Raw genomic sequence first — 21,475 nt, forward strand, 5'->3', positions numbered from 1 at the left:
ATATCATATTTATACAACCAACAGTTGATACATCTAATGAAACAGTCAAGGTAAATATCATATATATATAGCCAACAGTCGGTACATCTAATGAAACAGTCAAGGTAAATATCATATTTATACAACCAACAGTTGATACATCTAATGAAACAGTCAAGGTAAATATCATATTTATACAACCAACAGTTGATACATCTAATGAAACAGTCAAGGTAAATATCATATTTATACAACCAACAGTCGATACCTCTAATGAAACAGTCAAGGTAAATATCATATTAATACAACCAACAGTCGATACATCTAATGAAACAGTCAAGGTAAATATATTTATACAACCAACAGTTGATACATCTAATGAAACAGTCAAGGTAAATATCATATTTATACAACCAACAGTCCATACCTCTAATGAAACAGTCAAGGTAAATATCATATTTATACAACCAACAGTCGATACATCTAATGATACAGTCAAGGTAAATATCATATTTATACAACCAACAGTCGATACCTCTAATGAAACAGTCAAGGTAAATATCATATTTATACAACCAACAGTCAACACATCTAATGAAACAGTCAAGGTAAATATCATATTTATACAACCAACAGTTGATACATCTAATGAAACAGTCAAGGTAAATATCATATTTATACAACCAACAGTTGATACATCTAATGAAACAGTCAAGGTAAATATCATATTTATACAACCAACAGTTGATACATCTAATGAAACAGTCAAGGTAAATATCATATTTATACAACCAACAGTCGATACATCTAATGAAACAGTCAAGGTAAATATCATATTTATACAACCAACAGTCGATACATCTAATGAAACAGTCAAGGTAAATATCATATTTATACAACCAACAGTTGATACATCTAATGAAACAGTCAAGGTAAATATCATATTTATACAACCAACAGTGGATACATCTAATGAAACAGTCAAGGTAAATATCATATTTATACAACCAACAGTCGATACATCTAATGAAACAGTCAAGGTAAATATCATATATAACAACCAACAGTAGATACATCTAATGAAACAGACAAGGTAAATATCATATTTATACAACCAACAGTTGATACATCTAATGAAACAGTCAAGGTAAATATCATATTTATACAACCAACAGTTGATACATCTAATGAAACAGTCAAGGTAAATATCATATTAATACAACCAACAGTCGATACATCTAATGAAACAGTCAAGGTAAATATCATATTTATACAACCAACAGTCAATACATCTAATGAAACAGTCAAGGTAAATATCATATTTATACAACCAACAGTCGATACATCTAATGAAATAGTCAAGGTAAATATCATATTTATACAACCAACAGTCGATACATCTAATGAAACAGTCAAGGTAAATATCATATTTATACAACCAACAGTGGATACAACTTATGAAACAGTCAAGTTAAATATCATATTTATACAACCAACAGTCGATACATCTAATGAAACAGTCAAGGTAAATATCATATTTATACAACCAACAGTCGACACCTCTAATGAAACAGTCAAGGTAGATATCATATTTACAAGAAACAATTAAAGAGGAGATGTGGGATAAATGTAAAACAACAACCCAACAACACAAATAACAAATAGGCCTCTAGTAGAAATTTTTGTTTTGATGTTCTTATAGAATATTACATTGATAGGCATATGAATGAAATAATCTTGAATTAACTTTATGACAATGGGGAAGGCACGTTGTCTTTTTTTAAAAGTTCCTTTTGCAGTTTTAAAAATCACTTGTGAAGGAAAAAGGAAAGTGTTTTGTATTTAGTTTAGGAAAGATGGCTTTAATTTTAATTCTGTAGTCTTTTGTTGCTGTCTTTTCTTCATAAATGAAATTTTAATTTTAGGAAAACAAGTTTACCCCACTGGCAGGGTTTGCCCTGTTGAATGCCAAAGAAGAAGGTCACAAGATACTGAGAATGAGGCTGATGCTAAGACAGTTTACAGCGTACATATTCTACCTCTGGTTGGTGATGACATTGTGCTACGTCAACTTCAGTTACGACACATATCTGTTCAAGACATCGGTTGATACCTCCATAATCCAGCCAACTATACCTGGTACAGAGAAATCGTTTGTTAATATGAGTAATGTGGATGATTTCTGGGCCTGGAGCCAGTCTGTACTGGTTTCTGGTTTACATCACAGAGAACTGTATACAGATTTAGAATTTGGTACACTACTTGGAGTGGCTCGTATGAGACTTGTCAGAAGTATTGAAGGTAAAACAAATTGAATAGAAAAAATGATATCTTTAATTGAATAGCTTAGATAATTTAGTAATATTTTGTAAACTTATTTAAGTTTTAAGCTTCTCACAGTTTTCAGTTTAGAGCACACAGTTTTATTAGTAACATTTAGTTTTATAAGGAATGACTAATAATCTGAATAAAAATGACCAATGAGATTTTTTTTAAAAGACATGTTGACAGAGAAGCCAAGCCTTTATCCTTTTGTCAAAGTCATATGTTAATTGAATACTTAAATGAGATAATAATTATTATGAATGAACAAATTTTATATTGTGTTTTTATATCATTGTTATGGTCAAAAGATAAAACATGTTCCTCGTAAACTAACAAATGGACTATTTTATTTTTAGAACCCTGTCCGGCAACAGAACACCCACTACACTCTGGACTGGACAGTCTCACTAACAGGACATGCTGGGGTAACTATGGTTACAATGAAGATGAAAATAACTATAGCGAAGGATGGAACTATTCACAGAATCTGTCATGGAAATATTCAACTGGTTCCCAAACAGGAAGTAGAACTCGCTATGGTTACGTTTATACATATGGCGGAGGAGGGTATGTGCAGAATCTAGGGACAACATACAATGATACTCTTACAAAATTACAAGACTTGCAGGCAAAGAATTGGATTGATGAAAGGTAAGTTGTCATTGCTTTGTATAGAATGTATACATTTTTTTTACTCAAAAGAACAGTTCTTGTTTTCTTGTTTGCAGCCATGTTCAGTTAGATCATTATTATTTTTTTAATTTTCTTAACTATTCAGTTTGTGGATAGTTTGCTTATTGAAAAATATCAGGCATGGACTTTTGTAAACATGTTGGTAACTGTACATAAATCTAGCTTAAAGTTCTGACAAACCTGTTTAAGAGTTTATGATATTTAAGACGACTCCTTAAAAAGAGAAATGCAGACTGAGGTAGTTGACTTTTTGAAAAAAAATAGGTCTGAAAAAGATTTTTAAAAATCAAAAAAATCAGAACCTAATTCTAAAGAAGTGTACATTTTTTCAAAAATATCCTATCTTATTCCAATACATGTGTACTGTCTTTTTTAGAACCAGAGCCATATTTATAGATTTTACCATGTATAGTGCTGCCAATGATCTAACTACTGTTGTCAACTTAATGATAGAGTTCCCACTTACAGGTATGTTATACTACAAACCACAATACAGGCATAGTTTATGACTAAACTCAGTAAAGATCTGTCGAAATTGCATTTATGGTGACTTGAGAAACACCGATACCACTCAGATTACAATTCTACCTTGACAGGTAAGTTTGTATCTAGCCTATAAAATACTTATTTAGCCTTGAGAATTGAAAGGTCAGTTTATTCCATTCATACAATAGGAGTTTACCTATGAGGATCAGAATGGGGTTTACAGAATAGAGAATACATGTAATAGCAACAAAAAAAATAGAGAATAGAGAAAATGAACATCAAAATAAAGAATAGAGAATAATTTACTGCAGTGCAAAAGTATAAAGAATAACTGTGCATAATAAAAAGGTAACTTAGGTAACTGTAATGCAATACTGATAATATAATCATGATCAATGAACATAATTGATAAATAATCTTGTAACAGAAAGACTAAATAGTAAAATCATTTTCATGAGAATTTTACAGAATGAGAGTTATTTCAAGGCTATTAAAAGAAAATGCCCTAAAACTTTAAAGAATACAGATATTTAAAAACCCATCCAGGTCCTCATGTTATTTACCTTGTCAAAATATAGGCCACACCATTGTTATTCCAAGAATAATCTACACATCTAGTCAAACTGGTTTTAAACTAGAGATCTAGTAAAACTGGTTTGGTATAACTGACAGTTTGCTCCTGTCCTAGATGTCTATTTCACAGTGACCTTATGTGTTTGTGCATTGAGTACATTGTACTGTCATATTTATTGGTTTTCTGTTGGGGCATGATCTAAACATGCAAAACAGTGGCTTGAGATTTCAATTTAAAAGGAATCAATAAAGTTTATTCTATATGAACTGATTTTAGTATAATAAATTAATATTTGGAATTTTATATCCTGATTGATGATTTTTTTTGGGACCAAGATGTTTTCTTCATTCTAATTCACATTTTAATTATTTAACCTTCAATTCACATTAAAAGATAAAAAAAAAAAATCAGCTCTCGTTTAAAATATTTTACAACTAAATTATAATCCTTTAGAATTTGGTGTAAACAAAAAACAAGAGAACCTGCAAGCATAGTCTATTTCTATAAAGTCTAGCCGATAGTTTTTTTTATATCTGAAAAGAAAACTAACACGTAAAAAAAAAGGCCGAAAGTAACCCCTAAATTTCAACATTAACATATTTTGAACAATTAAATCAAGATGCACAAAGTTTAAGCATTGGTCAGAATATAGGGTTCTTTTGTACTTTTACAATATCACAATAACAATAAAGTGACCTTAATTTTGGACAAGGTAAATGGCATGAAGCCAATTTTACCAACTTCTTTTGTATGAATGGGATAAACTGACCTTTCAATTCTCAAGGCTAAATAAGTATTTTATAGGCTAGATACAAACTTACCTGTCAAGGTAGAATTGTAATCTGAGTGGTATCGGTGTTTCTCAAGTCACCATAATTGATAAATTCAACAACACTTACCATTATCTTGATGATATTTTTTCGTTAAATAATCAAGAATTTTCTCAATATACTGCTGAAATTTACCCCAAGGAACTTACTTTAAATAAATCAAATTTATTCGGTAATAACTGTCCTTTCCTGGATTTAGATATTTCAGTTTTAAACGCGAAACTATACACTAAAATTTACGACAAAAGAGACGATTTTTCGTTCCCTATTGTTAATTTTCCATTTTTAGATGGTGATATTCCTTTGGCACCATCTTACGGTGTTTATATTTCACAACTTGTTCGTTTTGCCCGTGTCTGTTGTGACGTTGTATTTAACGAACACAACCTATGTATTACTGGTAAATTATTAAACCAGGGATATCGTTACCATAAATTACTTAAAACCTTTACTAAATTTTTCCATAGATATAAAGATTTGGTTTTGAAGTTTGGTTGTACCTGTAGAAAACTTAATTCAAACGGGATAGCACATCCTCATTTTTACGGAAATGTTGTAAACCGTGCCTGAAAATTTAGAAATGATCCATGTAAACTTGTCACCCCTTTAAATAAACTTATTCTAAAAGGTTACCTTTTCAACACTGTAAAAAGATTATTGAATATTGTTTTTATTGGTATAAATATTGATTTTGTTATCAATAGATTAAAAACTAACTAAATATTACTAGTATGTTATATACATATACTTCAGATTCAGGTATACCAAATTTGAAATAAATTACAAGAATGCCAAATCAAATAAAAACAGATAGTATGTACTCAATAAATTTTATCAGAAGTATTTTTGAAACGATTTCAATGAATTTTTCTGATGGCAGAAGCGCTATTCAGGATTTTTTTTTATGAAATGTAAGATAAAATATAATAAGTACAATTTTGAAATATATTTTTATAGAATATGTAAATGATTAAAGTTTTAAAAACAGGATTTCATGATAATTTATACATTGTAGCTTTTATTTAAAAAAAAGTTTCATTGATAAAAAAATGTTCTGTAAAACTTGTGTACACATTTTATTCTGAATCTTTTCAGGTGGTTTGAACACTTCTTCAGATATACAGAGTCAAATATTACTCCGATTTGTACAGGAAGTTGTGGATCCATTAATGGTCTGCCAGGTATGTTGTCATCTTTTCTTCTTTAGTAAACTATTTATTAGTGTTTTTTTATGATATTTTTAGTAACTGTCTTCTCAAGAAAATAAATGCTTATTTATTACTTATTACGAAGAAATACTAACCTGTACCAATTTTATATTTTGTAGAAATATCATTGAGATATTTTAATTACAGTTTTACTTTGATCTTTACAGTGTATCCTGTTCTTAGTGAATATCTATCTAGTTTGCCATATATTCAATGCAATCAAAGACAACAGAAAGGAATATTTCACCCATACCTGGAATTGGTTTGAGATGCTGACGACACTTATGGCCATAGTTATTAATGGATTATATATTGGTTGTGTGGCTGAGGCTTCCAGTACCTTTAATGACTACTTTAACAACAAGAATGGTTTTACTAATTTCGAGGCTATCTCTGATACACATGTTGCTATGAGATATATCCAAGGCATTCTGATATTCTGTCTTATGATAAAGGTATGATACTTTTAATATTTTTGGGAAATATGTCTCTTTTGAAGCACACATAATAGGAGAAAACATGTCTGAACTTTGTAGTAGTCTGTGATTTTGTCTACTACATCATTATTTAAGCTGTACCCAGTACACTTTTGCAATACATTTAAAGCAGTATAATAGTACTGAGTATATCAATCTGTATTGTATACACTTGTTAACATGCCAGAGATCAAAACATAATCTATGCAAGTTATGTTATGGTATTATGGTGTTTGATTATCATGAGATGTGAAATTTGTGGAAGATTAACAAAATGTTAAATAATTATCAAAAAGAAAAAGATAAAAAGTAGTATTTTAAAAAAAAACTTAACTATGCTTTTTTTTTTAACAGTTTTTACTGTACCAACATTTATTCAAATTTCAACGATAAATTTCTCTTCAGTAATGCTCTAGGCCAAAATATATGAAAATCCAATACCTATTAAAAATGTTGGAGGAGTCAATCAAAACAAAAAGGACCTGGAGTATAGCCAAATCTGAACAAGGAATCAGAGCTTTGCATGAAGGAAATATATTCCTTATAAATTCTAAAATTGTTTCAAAAATTTTATAACAGCAAATTTCAATCAGATGTGAATTTAAAATTAGAACTATTTCAATATTTTACATCCAGGTTGTGAAACAGTTAAGATTTGTGAAATTCCTATATGTATACGAGAGAACATTAAGTGATGCCTGTGGTAAACTGGCTGGAATAGCTGTCATCTTTATAATCCTGTTCTGTTCATTTGCCATGGCAGGATACCTGGTATGTATTAAACAATTTAATAGACAGAATCGTTTATTATTTGAATTTAATTCTTTAATAATAGTTTAGAAAAAAAACGATAAACAACACATTATTAATTTTATGCATTCAAAACACTTTCTTTGATAAAACTAACCTATGAATGCTCAGTTGATTTATTGAAGGCCAAGGCTGTATAACAATCAAAACAGTTGAAGAGGTGTTGTGAAGATTAATTTTGACAGCAAATGGAAACAAAATACTATTGCAATACTCTTTAATTACATATACACAAAAGAGATGGCATAATATTGGGTTTCTGATTGTAATAGATATTTAGTTTTTTTGCCAATAGCTACCGGTACATTAATTTTAAACAATTTATCATTGAGACACTGTTTTGGTAATCCTCATTCATCTACAAGGATAAATTTCCCAAAAGTTTTTAGATTTGAATTCTAATACTATTTTTACTATTATATGAACTTATATACCTAATTTTGTGAATTTCAGTGGTATGGAAGATCTATAGATGGTTTTGAGACATACTGGCACACGTTGACGTCTCTCACAGGAATGTTACATGGACATTACTCATTCTGGAAGTTAATGGATCACCAACCGATCTTCACACATTTCTTCCTCTACTTTTATTATGCCTTCTGTTATGGAATTACCATGGCATTGATAATATCTGTCCTGACAGACACTTACAAAACAACCAAAGGTCAGATGTACTTTAAAGCTACCATGGATATGCAAGATTATGAGATGGTAGAATTTATAATGAAGAGGTTTAAACTATGGGCAGGGTTAGATAAACCTAAACAGGTATGTATTATACAGTTATATAAACAATACTGATCATTGCCATACTGTAAGTAATTTATATCATCAATTACAGCCAATTGCATTGAGTGTGTAGGTAAAGTTAATATCTTTTGTTTAGTTTGCTTGCTAGCTGAACTATGAAGTCATTATTAGGTAAAGTATACTAATTTCCTTTGAAGCAGTCTAGTCCTACAGACAGATATATTGGTTATCTGTTGGACAAGTCTACTCTTAAAGGAGGGTAGGTTACCTTGCCTAATAATGACTTCACGATTCAGCTAGGAAGCAAGCTAACCAAAGATATTTCCTTTACCTACACACTCAATGCAATGGGCTGTAAAGAAATTGTTCCAATGATTATTATATGTTTATACTAAATTAAGGAATATTAGTACTGTCATTAAAAAAGAATATGAGTATTAGAAAGATTTTTGGATAGGTCAAAGGGACAGCAACCCATGCACACAATTAGAATTAGTGAATTATCTTTTATGAAAAGAAAATACATCATGGAGTTTAGAGTAACAATTTCCTAACCCACCAATCTTTTTTGGGTAAAATAAGTGTGTCATTCAAATTTGCATCAGTTTTGATTTTCTTTAGTTTTCGTATTGTGATTCAAGACGAGATTATAATATAAGTCATCTAGCAATACAATAATCTTATTTGTTCTATTATCCACAGGTATTAAAATCAGCCATAGTTAGCACAATGTATTTGTTTTTAACAAAATGTTTTATTTCCTGCTTTTTAGGGAATAAGAAGAGTACACTTTGACAGAAGACAATTTTCTGCCTCCAGTAGATCTAGTCGTCCATCTAGTAGAGATTCTAACTTGAGTTATGATCCGTTTGAAACAAATCAAAGAACAACCATTAAAGCTGCTGATCGTTTAGAGGCCACATGGGAAGATGCTTTGTGTACACTGGAAAGAGTAAGATTTATTAGAAATCAATGCTGTTTAAACTGATAAAGATTGAACAAGAGCAAAACTGATACAAACACTTTGAAAAGATATGAACAAATCACATCAGTTACTGGCCATCAATATTGAACAAGATTGAAAAAAGTTAAGAAACAAAACCAAACAACTTGCAACTGATGACAATTAAAACTGAAAAAGGGATTGACAGAAAGATATTTTTTTAAGGTTGTTTGTTGTTGAAACAAAATTGAAATAGGATTTGCATGATTTAGTTAATGATCATGTTTCTTCATATATATGGTTGGGATTGTATTTTTGGGCCAAAGTATTTTTTATTGAAATTCTAAAAGCCTGATAATTAATCTTTTAGTTTATGAGAGATGTGTAAATGCTGAAGCTTTGTTCACATTAGTTCTACATTAATTACAAAGAATCAGAAATAACAGAATTCAATTTTGTATTTTAGTTGAAATTCACAGAATTGCACTCAATTTAAATGATGTTTATTAATTATGATTTTTCAATTACTTCAGGTTTGTGGACTCGATGAGAAAGAAGAACAAATGGTTAAAACAACACAAAAGAATATTGATGAATGGAAATTCCAAAACAGAATTAAAAACTATGAAAAAGAACTTCAGAGTTGGTCAGATAAACCACCTAAAGGTGCGACAAGTGCAGTTCGTGCTTCAAAAATTCCAAGACGGACATCGACAACAGGAAGTGAAGCAGGCAACTCAAAGAGAGGCTTAGGCACTCCCGATTCAAGGGCTACAGGTGTGAGAAGTCGGCCACTGAGTGATCAAGGTGGACGAGCTTCATCACAGCCAAAAAGAACTAATTCTAGAGAAAAATTTTCCATATACAACTTAATTAAGAGTGTTAAACCTTCTAAGGATGCTTGGAATGAATAACAAAAAGTGTTCGATACAAACGTTGTGTTCATTTATTAGACTTGACGTGTAATAGGGTCCTCATTCCAAAGGTTGAGGGTAGGCCTCCCAATGAGTTCCAAATTATCCCAGACTGAAAAAAAAAGCATTTTTATAAAAATAGGTGCTTGTTTGTATTATTGGGCATGAAAGAGAAGATAAAGACTTGTTTATTTGTGATATCTGGAACTGTGATAGAGGCTGTTGTTATTATTTAGTTTTGTTATGCCTTATTTAAACATTTGTGCCTCAATTTAGAAAGGGCAGAATAGTTTTATGCAAAAAGTGCCAAGTTGTTTAAATATAGTATTTAATTATTTGTATAGAAGAGAGTAGTTTAGTTTGAACCATTTCATGAAATAATTTATTTTCCCAGCTCACATAACTTTAATACATGAATTTAGTTTTTACATTGATCTATTTACTATTGAAATTTAGTTTGCTGTTTTATAGATTTGCATTCATTGTATTTTACTTTACAATAACTGCTGAATAAGTTGCCTTCTTTTAAGAATATATTTAACATTTTAAATAGTACCTTAGAGTGTTTTAAATTGAAAATGAATAAAGTACCGGTATTCAAGTGCCTTTTTTTATAAGAATTATAAGTTTTTTTCTGGTGCTCTGAGTATCACTTGCATGTTGCTGATATATATTAGTTTTTATGAAAGAATAACTGATAGGAATATTTTTATTTATTTACATAATAAAATTAAAAGAATATCTATTTTCTCTTGGAAATTCAGTTTAGCATTTCTGTGCTTTAATTTATGTACAGATGACTATAAATTTCTTAAAAGGAGGCATTAAATATTTGTTTTTAAATAAACCAATTGTTTATTTTACTGTAGAATAATCCCATGTGCTATTTATTGTACTAGTGCTATACCATTGTAAATATGTATCTATACTGTATACTGCCATTGACAATCAGGTTTGCGGTGGGTTTTGGAAATCTTTTGTAATCATATTTCGTTAACTTTTATAAATTTTGTATAAATAGTAGTAATATTGACCAATCAAAATATCTCTTTTAATTTAGTTGTCCTGTCTTTCTGTTTCGAAGGGTAAATTGTCAGTGCATTATGTATCATTTTACATGCGTAATTTTAGTGATATTTGTTAGATGAATATTAAACCACTTTAGAAATAAAACTGTATGGTGAGTTTTTTATATATGAGTATTCATGATTATATCAATGAATGGATCATAACATTCTAGATTTAACATGAAAAAATAGTATACCACTAACTTTTTATTTGTGCTTTTTTTTTTCTCTTCAAAGGTTATTAGTGTTACAGGACACAGTTTACACATTCCAGCATGCATAAGATCATTTATCCCATACAGTCATAATATCACACTTTGTTATTTAATTTTTTGCAAGTTTTTCAATATAAATAATGACTAGGAAAAAAATATTTGGCTAGATAAGTAAAGCAGTAGAGATTTGATCTACAAAGTTAAAAATATTTATAATTATTAAATGATTGAATTCAATTTAAAATGTAATGTAATTAAATATGTACAATGTAATTAAACATGTACACTGTAGATTAACATGTACAATGTAATTTAACAGGTACATTGTAATTACTAGCAGCTGAAATGATGTAATTAAAGCTGGTGTATTTATATCAACCAATCAACTGCTGTGATTTTTTTGTTATTAAGTTTTTATATCATTCATTCCGTCCAACCAATAGTGCTCAGGACTTTGTTATTGTATGCAAATTATGTTTACTGTGCCAACATGACAACAGTTAATATATGAATAATTATACAGAAATATAATCAAACTTCAGTAACTTGAATACCTGGGAAATTTGAAATTAATGTTTGAATTTCTAAACATATTTAACCAAACAATCAATCTATTCTTTATAATTTTTTTCAATATTTAAAAGTATTATGTGGAATCTCATATTTCAACAGAAAATGGAGAAAAAATCTCAAATAATTTTTCCACGATCTGAAAAAGGGCCATTTGTATTAAAACCAAATATTGAAATATATAATTCTTTGTAATTACAATTGATAAAATTAGAGTGAATTATCCTAAGATGGCTACCTTTCTAAATTATATTTACTTAGCCTGAAATATCATATGGCTTTTTTAATCTGGACAAAATATTAATATTCATGAAAAAAACTATTCAGAAACTAGTGTGCCATTCAGCCATTAAATAATGGTGATTCAAAAATTGAAATTTTCAAAGTTTCCAGTAGAGTATTTTCTTTATTTTTTTGGCTGATAATCAATTATTTTATTATAGAATTGTATTGAAGTTACTTGAGAGAAACATTCAGGAAGTTGATTCAGATACTGAATACTGTTAATGATTTTGTTTACATGTAAACACTTCATGTGTTAATGATTTTGTTTACATATAAACACTTCATGTGTTAATGATTTTGTTTACATGTAAACACTACATGTGTTAATAATTTTGTTTACATGTTAACATACAATGTGTTAATGATTTTGTTTACACGTTAACATACATTGTGTTATCTTGTTAGATTTATTTTTGTTTTCGTTGTTACAAAGTCTGTATATAACATGATAAAAAGAGTGATTTATTTTTAGGTGTAAAATTTATTCATTTTTGTTTTTTGGAATCTTCTATTTTACAAAAAATCATCATGACGAGTGTTAATAAAGCTAGTCGCTTTATGACTGATTAAAGTTTAATTGTTATTTTTGTTTTACTTATTGTTGCCTTATTGTTTAAACTGATTTTGAACAGGCACAGACAGGACATAGTTTAGGGTTTTTTAAATAATGAACAGCGAGAAGATCACTGTAAGTCCATAAATCTTCATTGGTCAGGTTTTAAGATCCAGTCTTTCTCTTAGAATTGAGTAAACACGCTCAAATGTTGTGCCTGCTTTACAATTTTTTGGAATTTTGGATCCTCAATGCTCTTCAACTTTGTACTTGTTTGGCTTTGTAAATATTTTGATATGAGCATCACTGATGAGGTTTATGTTGACGAAACACGTTTCTGGCGTACTAAATTATAATCCTGGTACCTTTGATAACTATTTACTTATCAGGATTGAATTTATGTTGAAATATGAGATATATGAAGGCTTTACTATAACTTTCAAATAAAATTAACATTATCAATGATCCATTTAAATGAGGTCGAGGTCAAAGTTTGATTAACCCTATCAGACATACATATTCACCATACAAACATACCTTACACCATATATATTTTACTTATTACTTATGGTATCCCAAAAAAGTTAACATTAACAAAGGAATCAGGAAAATGAGTTCAAGCTCAAATGAACCCTGCCAGAGACATGTCCGCCTTAGACCAAATAAAGCTAACATATAAATTATAGTGTCTGATAAACAGACAAAACCATGAAATCTTGACAGTTTCCAATGAACAATTAAAATGAAGATAAGATCAGATGAATCCTGACAGATGGACACATACACCTTACAATCATTCTATATACCAAGTATAATTGACAAATTGTTTATAGTATCTGACAAAAAGACCATTTAGTCTTAGATGCATGATATATTTTTTTTATTAGTTGTAAGTGGCTTTGAACTAGCTGTACGGAACCCTGAGTACTCTCAGATCAGTACTTAGTGTCTTTTTGTTGCTGGAATATCCTGCAATGCCCACTCTGTATTTTTTTTGGATGTATTTCTATTTTTATCCATTTGATGAGTTGATCCTTTTTCAACTGATATATATAGTTCGTTCTTATGTGTTACTGTTATACTACTGTCCCAGGTAAAGGAGTTATGGTTCTTGAAAGATTGAAAAATGGTCTTTCCAGTCATGTCCATGATTTACCTCATGAACCATTAGACTAAAGCTTTTCAAATTTTTATATGATTTTTATGCCCCACCTACGATAGAAGAGGGGCATTATGTTTTCTGGTCTGTGCATCCGTTTGTCTGTCCGTCCGTCCGTCCATCCGGTTGGTTCGTCCGTCTGTCCTGCTTCAGATTAAAGTTTTTGGTCAAGGTAGTTTTTGATGAAGTTGAAGTCCAATCAACTTGAAACTTAGTATACATGTGCCCTATGATATGATCTTTCTAATTGTAATGCCAAATTACAGTTTTGACCCCAACTTTACGGTTCACTGAACAAAGAAAATGATAGTGCAAATTTCAGGTTAAAGTTTTTGGTCAAGGTAGTTTTCTGATGAATTAGAAGTCAAATCAACTTGAAAATTAGTATACATGTTCCCTTTGATAAGATCATTCTAATTTTAATGCCAAATTAGAGAATTTATTCAAATTTCACGGTCCACTAATCATAGAAAATGATAATGCGAGTGGGGCATCCGTTTACTGTGGACACATTCTTGGTTAATACTCTAAATGATACAAAAAATGGAGTACAAGTTTGATATTGACAATTTTCACTTTCACCGTTCAGAATAATGAATACAAATAAATGTTAATAAATCTGGTTTGCTGTCGCTCTGACAGCCTCTTGTTTGTAAATACCAGAAAATTAGGCCATTAGTTTTCTCATTTGATTTGTTTTCATTTTCCATTTTGGGGTCTTGTAAAGCTGACTGCGGTATGGGCTTGCTCATTGTTGAAGCCTGTACGATGAACTATAGTTGTTAATTTCTGTGTCATTTGGTCTCTTGTGGAGAGTTGTCTCATTGGCAATCATACCACATCTTCTTTTTTATTCATATTAGAAAGAAATAATTTGACCAATGAACAATGTGAAGGAAGTTAAGCTTAATGAGCTTTGCCAGTCAAACATGTACAAGTTACAATTATTCCATACACCAATTTAGATGACCTGTTTCTAATAGTTTCTGAGATACCGACTTGACCATTTAAATTTTATCTTGATCACTGACCCATGAAATAGTGACAATTTTCTCTTCAGCGCATGGCAGATCAGTGAAGTAGTATTTGTGATACTAATATTCATATTGAAGTTAAATTCAACTACCGGTAAATTGTCAGTGAACATTCATTTCTTTTTTTATTCAAGCTGTAATCTTTTAAGAAGAGTAGTAATGCAAAATTTCAAAAGCATCAGAATTCAAACACTATTACTACATTATCTTGGAGCAGAACATTTGTGATAGTCTGTCACCGGAAGTTGAGGTGGAAGCCTTAGGAAATTAGCTATAGCAAGTTATAGCAAATTTTTCAAAAACCAGTTTGAATGATAGAAAGAATAAGACAGGTATTTTAATGAAATGTCCTAATTTCAAGTGAAAAGTTTGAAATCTAGTTCTCCCTACTGGAAAAACTCCAATAAAAGGTTGTGGTTGAGTATACGTCAATGAGACAGTAACCACACTACAAACAAATAACTTGAAGTCACCAGAGGGGAGTATGCAGTCTTGGTCAAGTAGACAGATTTCATTACAATAGGCCAAGCTCAAAAATGTTTGAAGTCTATAGAAGATGTGACCATGATAAAATGAAGTCTATAGAAGATGTGACCATGATAAAATGAAGTCTATAGAAGATGTGACCATGATAAAATGAAGTCTATAGAAGATGTGACCATGATAAAATGAAGTCTATAGAAGATGTGACCATGATAAAATGAAGTCTATAGAAGATGTGACCATGATAAAATGAAGTCTATAGAAGATGTGACCATGATAAAATGAAGTCTATAGAAGATGTGACCATGATAAAATGAAGTCTAGAGAAGATGTGACCATGATAAAATGAAGTCTATAGAAGATGTGATCATGATAAAATGAAGTCTATAGAAGATGTGACCACGATAAAATGAAGTCTATAGAAGATGTGACCATGATAAATGAAGTCTATAGAAGATGTGACCACGATAAAATGAAGTCTAGAGAAGATGTGATCATGATAAAATGAAGTCTATAGAAGATGTGACCATGATAAAATGAAGTCTATAGAAGATGTGACCACGATAAAATGAAGTCTAGAGAAGATGTGACCATGATAAAATGAAGTCTATAGAAGATGTGACCATGATAAATGAAGTCTATAGAAGATGTGATCATGATAAAATGAAGTCTAGAGAAGATGTGACCATGATAAAATGAAGTCTATAGAAGATGTGACCATGATAAAATGAAGTCTAGAGAAGATGTGACCATGATAAAATGAAGTCTATAGAAGATGTGACCATGATAAATGAAGTCTATAGAAGATGTGACCATGATAAAATGAAGTCTATAGAAGATGTGACCATGATAAAATGAAGTCTATAGAAGATGTGACCATGATAAATGAAGTCTATAGAAGATGTGATCATGATAAAATGAAGTCTATAGAAGATGTGACCATGATAAAATGAAGTCTATAGAAGATGTGACCATGATAAATGAAGTCTATAGAAGATGTGATCATGATAAAATGAAGTCTATAGAAGATGTGACCATGATAAAATGAAGTCTATAGAAGATGTGACCATGATAAAATGAAGTCTATAGAAGATGTGAACATGATAAAATGAAGTATATAGAAGATGTGACCATGATAAAATGAAGTCTATAGAAGATGTGACCATGATAAAATGAAGTCTATAGAAGATGTGACCATGATAAAATGAAGTCTATAGAAGATGTGAACATGATAAAATGAAGTCTATAGAAGATGTGATCATGATAAAATGAAGTCTATAGAAGATGTGACCATGATAAAATGAAGTCTATAGAAGATGTGACCATGATAAATGAAGTCTATAGAAGATGTGACCATGATAAAATGAAGTCTATAGAAGATGTGACCATGATAAAATGAAGTCTATAGAAGATGTGACCACGATAAAATGAAGTCTATAGAAGATGTGACCACGATAAAATGAAGTCTAGAGAAGATGTGATCATGATAAAACGAAGTCTATAGAAGATGTGACCATGATAAAATGAAGTCTATAGAAGATGTGACCATGATAAAATGAAGTCTATAGAAGATGTGACCATGATAAATGAAGTCTATAGAAGATGTGAACATGATAAAATGAAGTCTATAGAAGATGTGACCATGATAAATGAAGTCTATAGAAGATGTGATCATGATAAAATGAAGTCTATAGAAGATGTGACCACGATAAAATGAAGTCTATAGAAGATGTGACCATGATAAAATGAAGTCTATAGAAGATGTGACCATGATAAAATGAAGTCTATAGAAGATGTGACCATAATAAAATGAAGTCTATAGAAGATGTGACCATGATAAAATGAAGTCTATAGAAGATGTGACCATGATAAAATGAAGTCTATAGAAGATGTGACCATAATAAAATGAAGTCTATAGAAGATGTGACCATGATAAAATGAAGTCTAGAGAAGATGTGATCATGATAAAATGAAGTCTATAGAAGATGTGATCATGATAAAATGAAGTCTATAGAAGATGTGACCATGATAAAACGAAGTCTATAGAAGATGTGACCATGATAAAATGAAGTCTATAGAAGATGTGACCATGATAAAATGAAGTCTATAGAAGATGTGACCACGATAAAATGAAGTCTATAGAAGATGTGACCACGATAAAATGAAGTCTAGAGAAGATGTGATCATGATAAAACGAAGTCTATAGAAGATGTGACCATGATAAAATGAAGTCTATAGAAGATGTGACCACGATAAAATGAAGTCTAGAGAAGATGTGAACATGATAAAATGAAGTCTATAGAAGATGTGACCATGATAAAATGAAGTCTATAGAAGATGTGACCACGATAAAATGAAGTCTAGAGAAGATGTGAACATGATAAAATGAAGTCTATAGAAGATGTGACCATGATAAAATGAAGTCTATAGAAGATGTGACCATGATAAAATGAAGTCTATAGAAGATGTGACCACGATAAAATGAAGTCTATAGAAGATGTGACCATGATAAAATGAAGTCTATAGAAGATGTGACCACGATAAAATGAAGTCTATAGAAGATGTGACCATGATAAAATGAAGTCTATAGAAGATGTGACCACGATAAAATGAAGTCTAGAGAAGATGTGAACATGATAAAATGAAGTCTATAGAAGATGTGACCATGATAAAATGAAGTCTATAGAAGATGTGACCATGATAAAATGAAGTCTATAGAAGATGTGACCACGATAAAATGAAGTCTATAGAAGATGTGACCATGATAAAATGAAGTCTATAGAAGATGTGACCATGATAAAATGAAGTCTATAGAAGATGTGACCATGATAAAATGAAGTCTATAGAAGATGTGATCATGATAAAATGAAGTCTATAGAAGATGTGACCACGATAAAATGAAGTCTAGAGAAGATGTGAACATGATAAAATGAAGTCTATAGAAGATGTGACCATGATAAAATGAAGTCTATAGAAGATGTGACCATGATAAAATGAAGTCTATAGAAGATGTGACCATGATAAAATGACGTCTATAGAAGATGTGACCATGATAAAATGAAGTCTATAGAAGATGTGACCATGATAAAATGAAGTCTATAGAAGATGTGACCATGATAAAATGAAGTCTATAGAAGATGTGACCACGATAAAATGAAGTCTATAGAAGATGTGACCATGATAAAATGAAGTCTATAGAAGATGTGACCATGATAAAATGAAGTCTATAGAAGATGTGACCATGATAAAATGAAGTCTATAGAAGATGTGATCATGATAAAATGAAGTCTATAGAAGATGTGACCATGATAAAATGAAGTCTATAGAAGATGTGACCATGATAAAATGAAGTCTATAGAAGATGTGACCACGATAAAATGAAGTCTATAGAAGATGTGACCACGATAAAATGAAGTCTAGAGAAGATGTGATCATGATAAAACGAAGTCTATAGAAGATGTGACCATGATAAAATGAAGTCTATAGAAGATGTGACCATGATAAAATGAAGTCTATAGAAGATGTGACCATGATAAATGAAGTCTATAGAAGATGTGAACATGATAAAATGAAGTCTATAGAAGATGTGACCACGATAAAATGAAGTCTAGAGAAGATGTGATCATGATAAAACGAAGTCTATAGAAGATGTGACCATGATAAAATGAAGTCTATAGAAGATGTGACCATGATAAAATGAAGTCTATAGAAGATGTGACCATGATAAATGAAGTCTATAGAAGATGTGAACATGATAAAATGAAGTCTATAGAAGATGTGACCATGATAAATGAAGTCTATAGAAGATGTGATCATGATAAAATGAAGTATATAGAAGATGTGACCATGATAAAATGAAGTATATAGAAGATGTGACCATGATAAAATGAAGTCTATAGAAGATGTGACCATGATAAAATGAAGTCTATAGAAGATGTGACCATGATAAAATGAAGTCTATAGAAGATGTGACCATGATAAAATGAAGTCTATAGAAGATGTGACCATAATAAAATGAAGTCTATAGAAGATGTGACCATAATAAAATGAAGTCTATAGAAGATGTGACCATGATAAAATGAAGTCTATAGAAGATGTGACCATGATAAAATGAAGTCTATAGAAGATGTGACCATGATAAAATGAAGTCTATAGAAGATGTGACCATGATAAAATGAAGTATATAGAAGATGTGACCATGATAAAATGAAGTCTATAGAAGATGTGACCATGATAAAATGAAGTCTATAGAAGATGTGACCATGATAAAATGAAGTCTATAGAAGATGTGACCATGATAAAATGAAGTCTAGAGAAGATGTGAACATGATAAAATGAAGTCTATAGAAGATGTGACCATGATAAAATGAAGTCTATAGAAGATGTGACCATGATAAAATGAAGTATATAGAAGATGTGACCATGATAAAATGAAGTCTATAGAAGATGTGACCACGATAAATGAAGTCTATAGAAGATGTGATCCTGATAAAATGAAGTCTATAGAAGATGTGAACATGATAAAATGAAGTCTATAGAAGATGTGACCATGATAAAATGAAGTCTATAGAAGATGTGAACATGATAAAATGAAGTCTATAGAAGATGTGAACATGATAAAATGAAGTATATAGAAGATGTGACCATGATAAAATGACGTCTATAGAAGATGTGATCATGATAAAATGAAGTCTATAGAAGATGTGACCATGATAAAATGAAGTCTATAGAAGATGTGACCATGATAAAATGAAGTCTATAGAAGATGTGACCATAATAAAATGAAGTCTATAGAAGATGTGACCATGATAAAATGAAGTCTATAGAAGATGTGACCATGATAAAATGAAGTCTATAGAAGATGTGACCATAATAAAATGAAGTCTATAGAAGATGTGACCATAATAAAATGAAGTCTATAGAAGATGTGACCATGATAAAATGAAGTCTATAGAAGATGTGATCATGATAAAATGAAGTCTAGAGAAGATGTGACCATGATAAATGAAGTCTATAGAAGATGTGACCACGATAAAATGAAGTCTATAGAAGATGTGACCATGATAAAATGAAGTCTATAGAAGATGTGACCATGATAAAATGAAGTCTATAGAAGATGTGACCATGATAAAATGAAGTCTATAGAAGATGTGACCATGATAAAATGAAGTCTATAGAAGATGTGACCATGATAAAATGAAGTCTATAGAAGATGTGAACATGATAAAATGAAGTCTATAGAAGATGTGAACATGATAAATGAAGTCTATAGAAGATGTGACCATGATAAAATGAAGTCTATAGAAGATGTGATCATGATAAAATGAAGTCTATAGAAGATGTGATCATGATAAAATGAAGTCTATAGAAGATGTGATCATGATAAAATGAAGTCTATAGAAGATGTGAACATGATAAAATGAAGTCTATAGAAGATGTGATCATGATAAAATGAAGTCTATAGAAGATGTGACCACGATAAAATGAAGTCTAGAGAAGATGTGACCATGATAAAATGAAGTCTAGAGAAGATGTGATCATGATAAAATGAAGTCTATAGAAGATGTGACCATGATAAAATGAAGTCTATAGAAGATGTGACCATGATAAAATGAAGTCTATAGATGATGTGACCATGATAAAATGAAGTCTAGAGAAGATGTGAACATGATAAAATGAAGTCTATAGAAGATGTGACCATGATAAAATGAAGTCTATAGAAGATGTGAACATGATAAAATGAAGTCTATAGAAGATGTGAACATGATAAAATGAAGTCTATAGAAGATGTGATCATGATAAAATGAAGTCTATAGAAGATGTGACCACGATAAAATGAAGTCTAGAGAAGATGTGACCATGATAAAATGAAGTCTAGAGAAGATGTGATCATGATAAAATGAAGTCTATAGAAGATGTGACCATGATAAAATGAAGTCTATAGAAGATGTGACCATGATAAAATGAAGTCTATAGATGATGTGACCATGATAAAATGAAGTCTAGAGAAGATGTGAACATGATAAAATGAAGTCTATAGAAGATGTGACCATGATAAAATGAAGTCTATAGAAGATGTGAACATGATAAAATGAAGTCTATAGAAGATGTGACCATG

The 21,475-nt window shown here is 30.4% G+C and overlaps 1 protein-coding gene across 7 annotated transcripts in view; it reads left to right on the forward strand.

Annotated features, from left to right (window-relative positions):
- LOC134725876 (polycystin-1-like) overlaps positions 1–12,705 on the forward strand; it is an 87,915-nt gene extending 75,210 nt beyond the window's left edge. For all 7 annotated transcript variants that reach the window (XM_063590121.1, XM_063590123.1, XM_063590122.1 and 4 more), the window contains 9 exons: positions 1,905–2,280; positions 2,661–2,955; positions 3,374–3,465; positions 5,983–6,068; positions 6,263–6,550; positions 7,208–7,342; positions 7,835–8,152; positions 8,907–9,086; positions 9,611–12,705. In XM_063590121.1, coding sequence (XP_063446191.1) covers positions 1,905–2,280; positions 2,661–2,955; positions 3,374–3,465; positions 5,983–6,068; positions 6,263–6,550; positions 7,208–7,342; positions 7,835–8,152; positions 8,907–9,086; positions 9,611–9,991 — 2,151 coding nt within the window. In that variant the 3' untranslated portion in view covers positions 9,992–12,705. The remainder of the gene's footprint in view (positions 1–1,904; positions 2,281–2,660; positions 2,956–3,373; positions 3,466–5,982; positions 6,069–6,262; positions 6,551–7,207; positions 7,343–7,834; positions 8,153–8,906; positions 9,087–9,610) is intronic.
- The last annotated feature ends 8,770 nt before the right edge of the window (positions 12,706–21,475 follow it).

The sequence above is a fragment of the Mytilus trossulus genome, chromosome 7 (genome assembly GCF_036588685.1).
Source record: "Mytilus trossulus isolate FHL-02 chromosome 7, PNRI_Mtr1.1.1.hap1, whole genome shotgun sequence".
NCBI classification, from domain to species: Eukaryota; Metazoa; Mollusca; class Bivalvia; order Mytilida; family Mytilidae; genus Mytilus; species Mytilus trossulus.